Source organism: Pinus tabuliformis, chromosome 4_1, assembly GCF_031772625.1.
Source record: "Pinus tabuliformis cultivar Carrire ecotype Pingquan chromosome 4_1, CPIR1, whole genome shotgun sequence".
Lineage (NCBI taxonomy): Eukaryota > Viridiplantae > Streptophyta > Pinopsida > Pinales > Pinaceae > Pinus > Pinus tabuliformis.
The window spans coordinates 735356217-735365582 of NC_142303.1; the positions used below are offsets into that span (position 1 = coordinate 735356217).

The 9366-nt window shown below is 36.3% G+C and overlaps 1 protein-coding gene across 1 annotated transcript; it reads right to left on the reverse strand.

Moving 5' to 3' along the window:
- Positions 1-3929: 3929 nt before the first annotated feature.
- LOC149178244 (uncharacterized) lies at positions 3930-5819 on the reverse strand. The gene is made up of 2 exons (XM_089423575.1): positions 5458-5819; positions 3930-4735 (listed from the first exon to the last, which is right to left on the reverse strand). Exons 1-2 carry the CDS (start codon positions 5645-5647, stop codon positions 4137-4139), a joined length of 789 nt encoding a protein of 262 aa, XP_089279701.1. The 5' UTR covers positions 5648-5819; the 3' UTR covers positions 3930-4136.
- Between the last annotated feature and the right edge of the window lie 3547 nt (positions 5820-9366).

Sequence of the window (9366 nt, forward strand, 5' to 3'; positions counted from 1 at the left end):
AAATCATTTTATTCGAGTCAAAAAGTCAATTTTGTCATCCACAAGACCAAGTCGGCCCTCCTAGACAGGTTAGCCTAGAAATAAACCTATTAGACCTCGTGGACAACTAAAAATACAGTGTAATTCAACCTCATTTGATCATTCATTCATCACATCGATTTCTGCGTCAATGAAAGACAAAGAAGTCCACTGAAAATCTAAGGAAGAAGAGCAAAAGTCAAAGGAGAGATATTCTTGCATTTCTATGCCCTAATTTGGTCACACATATGAAATTTTAGAATTAATGTAGAGCCAAACATTTTAGAAATATTGCAGGGTCGAAAATTTCAGAGATATTGTAGGGTGGAAAATTTTAGACTTAGACCAAATTTGAATAGCATTAACCAACATTCACCTTCTTGACTGTAACTTGGTTGAAGGAGATTTCAAAGAGGGTTGAATTAGGGTTTTTATGGTCTTGGATAAGTCAAAGAGGGTTGAATTGGGGCTTTTATGGTCTTGGACAAGACAATTTGTTGAGCTTTCACCCTTATGAAGTTGGGGCCTGCATCTTTGTGTTCTTTGTCTTTTTAGATTTTGATGTTTTATATGTTTTATTAATTGTTTGATGAAAATAATATAATAAAAGAAATAAGAAGCCACCAAATATTAACAAACACTTATGAAATAGGAGAAATCAATGCTAATTTATTAACTTATTGGTTTCTTGACAAGAACCTATTAAATTAACAACTAAATTCTAATAAAATAGATTTTTTCATTGCGTAAACAAATTTAAACGAATCACACTATAATTTACTAACATGTATATTTTTTAAACTCACATTTAAACATGTGATAAATTCAAATACCAAGAAACCAAAATGGATAAAATATCTACACCAATATAAACCAATTACTATATTGATAAAATAAAATGCCAAGAATGTTAAATGGATAAAACATCTTGTAATGTCTCCATCATAAAAAAAAAAATTACATGGTGTTACCAACGTATGAATGGTCCTTATGACACGTAACCTCGTATTATATCTCGACACTTTACTATTCTGGCCTTCCATAACATTTGTCTGGCAATCAATTTGTTACTTCCCGGCGATAGTAAAAGGTTTGGTCCTATTCATTCAGGTTTCATTAACTACTTGTTACCTTGGGAAAACTCCCAACTCCTCGTGATCTGCAAAAGGATACTACGGAGGGACATTTGGCAATTTCTATTAATTGCACATTTGATTATCTATACGCTTGATCTGAGCTTTGGATTCTGCGTGGTTTCTTATTGCTCTGCCCTGTGCGTGGCATGAGCAGGCTCGTTTCTCGCAGTTACTACTCTCGGGCTTGCTTTCCAATCGATGGTGGTCATGAAGTTTTGGAGATCTACGGTTCAGGTTCCTTTATGGGTTGAATCAACTATAACTCGTTTGGTTATGTTGTTTCCTCACTTTGGCGCCAGCTCCATTTTTCTGTTGCTTGCTCTCCGCGACCTGCTCTGCTATGGCTCCAGGGCCTTGAATGAGTTAGCGCTCTCAGAACCAGGTTATGGCGTCTGCGCTGTTTGGCGAAGCCCGGGTAAGTTTTGTTTTCAATGTTTAGAATTTTCCTGTCATAAAGCTCTCCTGGTCAACCGTTTTCCTAACACCATTAACTAATGGTTGCTCTGGTTTCTGTTGGTAGGGACCCTTCACCAGCACTCCGGAGCTATGCACTGCCGTTGTGTGGGAGCGTTTTACCAGACTCGTCACCGAAATCCCGAGTAAGGGGGTTTATCTCCAGATTAAGGGTTTTCAGCGAAGCTTGCCTCGTTGCAAATTGGACAGGGTTTTGGTTTCTACTGTTTAACTGAAATGGTTTTCCTAGCTAGCTTACAGTCCCACAGTATTTAGAATTATTATGTATTTGATTGGTTGTATGCTGTAGAAGTGTTGAAACCCTATGCGACCTTCGTGTAGAGGGTTTGACTCCAGCATGAAGTTCGGACAGTGGTTATTTAATGTAATTTTTGAACTACCCCTTGCCAGGGTTTCATCCCATGGCGCTTCTGTTTATTTAATGGACAACAGTGCTTCAGAATGAATCCTCCAGGGTTAACCTGAGAGATGTCAGTCAATTTGTAATTTACTGCTTTCTTTTTGAATTAATCTTGTATGTCTATATATATGATTCAAGGGTTTGGATATGGACTGGTTTTCGTTCAGCTACATTTGTTGCACATTAACATGTAATTTTCCTGAGAATTCTGGTTCTTAATCGAATGGAAAGGTGCACGGCTGTAACAGCCTCTGTCAAGGTTCCTCGTTTCATTTTTCTTATGGGTTGTCACGGGTTTTCAAGGAACCCACTCTGTCTGACAATTGCTTTATTTTTTTTTTATTTGCCTGGTCGATGCCAGAGGATTGGCGAGACGATAATGACTCTATCCTTACATGTTTTCCTTGTTAACAGTTGTCAAAGATCTAAATATATGTTACAGCCCTATGCTTCATTCGTTCTTCGTCTTTTACCGTTAGCAGAATTGTTAAAGGATTTCACCACGGTTTTCTTTGATTCCCACTGTCATTTTTATGGGAATATTCTGAGCATATCTCTAGCTGAATTTGTTTATTTACTTGAATATCTCATGGCTCTTGTTTATTAAAAAAGATGACTTAATAAAATTATCATCACCTCATTTGTTCTGTCTTGCTCATTATAAAGTCGTACTACAGAAATTACCTACCATGCTTATTCGCATGACTCAGGGAGTTACCAATTCGGCACGCCAGAGCCCTCCTCTGCCGGTACCTTATGAAAAAGATGTTCCTAGGGTTTCATGCACCCTTGATGCCTGTATAATTTCTATGAAGTGTATATACGCCCTTAAACATTCTTTCTTGGCATCAAGCTTACAGTTCGTTCCAGTTTTCAATCCCTACACCCAGAGTTTAACAATGGGGAAACATTGCTTGCCCAAGAAATTCATCTTACCCCTTCCCTCAGGAATTCCTCGGTCCTCAACAGGGGCTTCGCATGGTTCAATTTTTCCTTACAACCCCACGGTTTTCCTACAGTGACGCCCTGCTAACAGCTTCCTCAAACTGCGAGGGTCCTAAGTGTACATCACACTCCTGTTTTCCTTTAAACGCAGATAACATTTTTTTTAATCTGTTAATGTTATTATTATATTGTTGCTTTCTTTTTTTATGAGTTATAGCTACACAGAAGTTTCTGTTACAATTCTTAAGTTTTCTAAATGACACAGACTTATTTAGTCACAACAGTTAGAATTTTTTCCGTACCTGTCTGTTCGATGTGCCAATAATACTGCAACAAAACTGCTCACCTCTGCTCTCTGTATTGTGGTGATCCGCGTAGTCCTACAGAAGCGAAACTTTCTCTTGTCTGCCACTTCTAATCTGCCACCCAACCTCGAGATTCATCTTTCGGGACCAGAATCTCTCCCCCGTGCTCTCTTGCAGGACCACTGTCCTCGGCAAGATATCTGCACCTAGTGCTTGGCTATCTGGTCCTCACCAGACTTAGCCATCTCTTTCTTTTTTTCCTTTTTTTTTCTCTCTCTGCCTGTCCTCACAGCGCAGACTAACTTTTTCCTCCCTTTTTCCTCTGGAAACCTTTCCAGTTAGGAGAGGTAGTTAGGGTTGCAATTCACTGCAACCGTTTCTCCCAACTTCCCCCTCAGAAGTTGCCAACATTTTTTTCAAGAAAAACATTTCTTATCTTATTAAAGAAATAATAAAAATATTATTAAATTCCAAAACAGTTAACAATGTCATATTCAGTTTTAACCACAGTAAAGTCAAATATTTACATTCTCCTGTAGCATTACACATCTACAGCAATATAAACCAGTTATTATATCTACCTTTAAAATCTAAAAGAAAAAACACTATTTCTATCCATTTCTCTTATAAGTTTTTACAAATAACATCCGCAGTAAATAGAACTGGTTTAGGAGGTCGACCAAACACTGCTTGTGGAGTTCTATCAACGGTGTTTCATGTTTCCTATATGCATTAACACCTACGTACAATCACTGGATATCTGTGATGCGTATACACCTAGAGGAGAAACGGTATTATTCTTCGTAGACAATTCACCATCTAATGACCCATGATCTCGTTTGCGTCACAACAACGGAGTTATATAGCTAACAATTTATGCTCAGGCGAAGTTGAACAATGAGAACCCAGCGTAAGATCTAGCCCTACTGTATCGCATGCAGCTTCAGTTTGACTAGTTTTGAGGTTACATAGATTGTGGCAGTACTCCATTTCCGTTCGATCGGCAGTAAGTGATTCACCATGTTCCTGCCCGAATATGAACGTGGAATATTTCGGTATGCTTCTTTCGCTAAATTTACCGTTGTCTGCAGCATTTGGTACGGCATTTGTTAAGTCACACCTGTCGTCAGATATGCTGCCTGAATGAATATGGTTACAAATAGGTGCACGTTCAACTTCTTTTCGTTTCGGTTTCGCGTGCCAGAGGCCCTTCAATCTGCCTCTCGCCTTAACAGATCTGCGCAAGCAAGGGACGGCGATGGCTTTCTTCGGGACGATATTCTCACTAACCGGATACGTAAAATCGCTCTCTGGAACTGCACAGAACGATCCCCGCAGGATGCTGTCCACCCCCGCTTGGCACTCTGCCCAGTTCCCAGACAACGCAAGGCCTACTGATCCATAGACTGGATTTACCATCCTGCCGCATGCTTCGTATAACAGGGACCTGAATATAGCTGCACTACGCACCACAAAAACATAGTTTATGGATTATGCTGTGGTCTTTCTCTTGTAAATTTTGCAATTGAATAAGGGAACTACTTACGAAACATATAATATAACAGTACGGGAAAACTAGAGGGTGGATTCAATATAGAACCATTGAATGCTGGTTCAGTTTGTGTTTTTGAAACGGTTGGTCCCGTATGATATGCAGAATTGAAATATGTAATCTACATCTGCATAATTGATTTGATTAAGATGGGTTCATAACCAGAGCTGCTTTGCTATCTAGACAAAATGTTAAGGTTTCGGTTACACCAAAACATAGCCGCATTAGTAGTTGTGCTAATTCGTAATCCTGTTTATTAGGGTTCGTAAAATATGGTATCAGAGTCTAGGTTCAATCCTTATGTTTGGAGTTATTGGAGTAACTATCACAATAGAGCTCAGCTCATCAAGAATCAATTATATAAATTAACAACTATAAGATTAATTACCCACTCAAAATAATAACAAAAGTTAAAAAACTTACTACAGCAGAAGCCTCAACAAAAAAATATCTAAACCAATAAACCGCTCCAACCAGAAAGTGCATATTCAGTTGGGGCTGGAGATTCAGTCATTTCTCATTAGGGAGGTCCAGATTTAGATCCGATTTCATAAATATAGGTAGGTCTAGATTTAACAAATTATAAATAAAACTTAGATGGGTCTTGCGCTGATGTGACAAAGTTACCAGGTCTCAGATGCTCGGGGCCTTTGCTAATGAGCTTCGTCAGCCCAGCGCGCCCATAGAACTTCGCTAAGAATATAGTTGCGTTCGCCTGTGACTCTGCAGTGCTTATCCAGTGGAGGCAGGGCCTGAGAATGCAGGAATCGCTGCAGCCCTTTCGCAAAACTCGACAGCCATTGCAGCTCATCCTCATGATTCAATTTGGTCTTGATCAGACAAACGGACAGCACGACTACGAATATTGTAAGTTCAACCTCTGTACTCACAGGATCTGGCAAAATCAGTGATAAATAGAACGAAATAAAACATCAAACTGCAAACGTAAGGCAGGAAGCCAACGACAAGAGGATGCAGACCCAATGGATTTGTGTATCAACACCGAATTAGCCAGCGATGTCTTCCTTGCAAGAAAAGTAGGCGTGCTTAAGGCGGTTGTGGGGTGGGACCGGGCTACTATGACTTGAAGAGCGCTTTCCACGAATGTAAAATAAATTGAAAAGAACACGGATGCCACTATTTCTTGATTCCTTTTCCATCGAACAAGAACAGATGGACGACCGTTGGACTTTTCGTAAAGTTGCAGTCACGTCAACGATGGCTCTTTGGGACCTCTATAAGGTAGACTAAAGGCGGTGGAATTCTTTTCATGATCCCTTCTCTCATTTTCTTTCTTAATCTTCAGTTAAAAGATTATAACAATGGTTGAAATCACAAAGATTAATTGCTGGATGTTTTACAATTTATAAGGTTCCCCAGAAGAAATTAAACCCATTTAAAAAATGCACATCTAATAACAAGAAAATTCTGGGCATTCTTTTATAATATAATGGCTGATTTTAGGCTGATAGTTTAATTTTTTTTTTTTTTTTTAAATTCCGTTAGAATCAGGGTGACTCTAAATATAGCATCAAAGTCTAACAAAGTTCTAAAAATATGATGAAAATATAATACTATTCCACCTATACACACACAATGTATCGTCGTACAATAACTTCTGTTCAGATTTAAGATTTAAGATTCCATATAAGTATTAGATTAAAATAAAATATTATTCCACCTCTGTATTTAACGCCATAAACTTGTTTCACTTCCTGTGATATACGGTATGCAATTATGCAATGGGCTGGGCTTAAATTCAAATTTGCATATCAAAACAATGCATCAGTATATTAATATATATTAAAATAAAATACCATACGAACTAAAATGAAGTTCAAAATCTGGTTCGAAAATAACGGATCAAAATAAATGTTATTTAAGAAGACAGCCCGGGGAACAAACATATAAAATATTTTTAATGATCGAAGGCTTTAATGGAGGTACAGAGATATGACGGAAGTCCTTCCACAAATCTATGGAGGAATTCGGTTTTTCGATTGGCGTTGGAAGGAGAGAATTGGGACCCTTCGCCCAAATCATAATTGCCCACTTGGTCTCGTTGCTTTTCCACGGCGCCCTTCCAATAGTTTATGTCCTCTTCTTGTCTACCACTCAAAATGATCATTTTTAAAAGCGAGCATCTTTGACTTCAAATCCAAAAGAAATCTCTAAATCCACATTAAGGTATTATCTATGGTCATCGATCGATCTCTCCAGATTGATGAATTAGTAAAGAAAACCAAACAACCCAATTACTCGCTTTTCTACTTTGGTGGAACCCTTTTCACTTCAAATTTTAGCTAATTTTAAATTCTTAATTAAAATTAAAATTGTAATGAAGCTATAGGGTTTTTTCTTACATAAATGTCGACATAAATCAACGAGTAACATGATTTATTTTTTGTCTCCTAATTAAGGTTTCTCTAAGTTTGCATAGAAATAGTAGGCAAGCTATGCCTAGTAAATCGGAAAGAAATTGGTGTCATTACATTAAGAAAGTTTTTGTAACTCGTGTCACACGACCATGCTCCTTGAACCAAGACTCCTCCTCACTCCTCTCATCACCACGCAGGGCGAAGATGCAAGTTTTGGCTTATATTAATGTTGATCTCACATAAATTTGGCAGCATGTCCTTTTTCAATGTTCTCCCCATTTTTCTCCATAGAAGAGCTTTGATTTATATTTGATTGCTTTGATTTATATTTGATTTGACAAGGTGGAGAATATGAACTATATATATTTTTGACCTTATTTTATCTAATCATGTCTTCCTTATTTTTCATTTAATCGCACTTTTACATGCTCAAGCACTTATTTACTCACTCTAGCAACTCTAGCAACTTCAACGCACATTGTGTAAATGCTTAGAGAATTCCACTCTTCATGTCAAGTCACATGGAGTGACACAATTTTGTCTTCCAATGTCATGGGTGCAGATAGCTATACAATGACTTGGTAGAAGATGACAAAAACATGGCCACAAACTTAGCACACTACAAATCCATAAGACAATATGAAATATTATGGAAACTAGAGAGAGAACACAGTGGATCCATGTCATCAAATGCTCATTATAGCCATGAGACAATTACAATGTGGATCTATGTCATAGTTTATATTAGGAGGACAATTGACACTAAGAAGTGTTTGGAAATGTGGTCCTAAAAGTACATAATACATTTTATTAAGAAGACACTTATATTGATAGAGTGGGGTGAATCAGTACAAATTAAATTTAATTATCTAAAAATTCATGAACCATCATCATCAAAAAAAAATTAACATTACATATGAGATCTATTAGTTACAAAATAAGAAATAGAAGATTTAGATAGAAATCATTGCTAGCAAAACCGCAAATCTTATGTTTTTATAATTCTTCATAGGAACCAACCTAACCTATGATTACAAATACCTACTATACAAAAAAAGCCCCAGTAATAGAAATATTGGAAGAAACAAATCTCCACTGCTAAGCACAAACTTAGAAATAGACACCATCTTTGTTTGTCTAGCACAAAGCTACATATAACTTCTTTAAATTATCTTCTCACCATAAGACCAAATATGCTTGCTATTTCTTTAGATCTTATCATTGATGTGTTTAGTGAAACCTATCGTAACTTTTCCAAAACTTGAAACTTGGCCTCTTCCCAAGGTCAAACTTGTGTAGCATTCCAACTTCCAAGTTCTTTATATCTATTTCTGAATTTTTTACCTCATTCACTTGGATATGTCTTTTTAGATCTCAAAAAAAATCACAATCTGAGGATTCCTAGCAAAAGAATTGCAACTAAAGTGTCATGAATATTTTTTTCAAATTGATTTGAATACCATTCACAAACATTAAATTTCGTAGAGAGTATCTATGAAATTATAGTAAAAAAGAATATGAAACTTGTAATAGTTGTATCTTTAGATGTTTTCTCAATACACTCAAAATTTTGTATTATGATTCTTCACATAAAGTGAATTATAAAAAAATTCGAATTGCACTCATTTAAAAATATTTTTGACACCATTTAGAAACCTTAAGTTACGTAGGGTATATCTTTGAAATTATAAAAAAGATAAATTTAAAATTTGTACTTGAAATAACTTGCAATGTCTTCCCAATCTACTAAAATTATGTTTCATGGTATGAAACATAAAAAAAGAAATCATAATTAAAATCTCTAAATGACTCATTTGAAACATATTTGAAGCCTAATCACCAATTGTAAATTCCATAGAATGTAGCTTTGAAGGTATAGCAATTTTTTTTTTTTTTTTTTTAAATTTAAATTTAACAAGATGTTCCCCTCGATATCTCCTTAATACTCTCAAAATTTCATAAATTTAAGCATTTTGAAAAATATTATAGAGACAATGATAAGAAGACATGTTCACTACAAAAATCAAATTTTTACTCCAACACACTTTCCTTCCAACACTTTCTCCTTTTAAACATTATCAAAACCCTTCATGGACAGACATATTGATTCAAAAAGACACATGAATTCATTAATCAAATAATTAATTCCCGTTTTATT

What these genes read in the sequence shown, in the direction of transcription:
- LOC149178244 (XM_089423575.1), bottom strand. Translation starts at nt 5,647, where the DNA reads ATGAGGATGAGCTGCAATGGCTGTCGAGTTTTGCGAAAGGGCTGCAGC. An exon ending in CCCCGAGCATCTGAGACCTG is followed by an intron (nt 4,736 to 5,457) that starts GTAACTTTGTCA and finishes TGCGTAGTGCAG; the next exon opens with CTATATTCAGGTCCCTGTTA.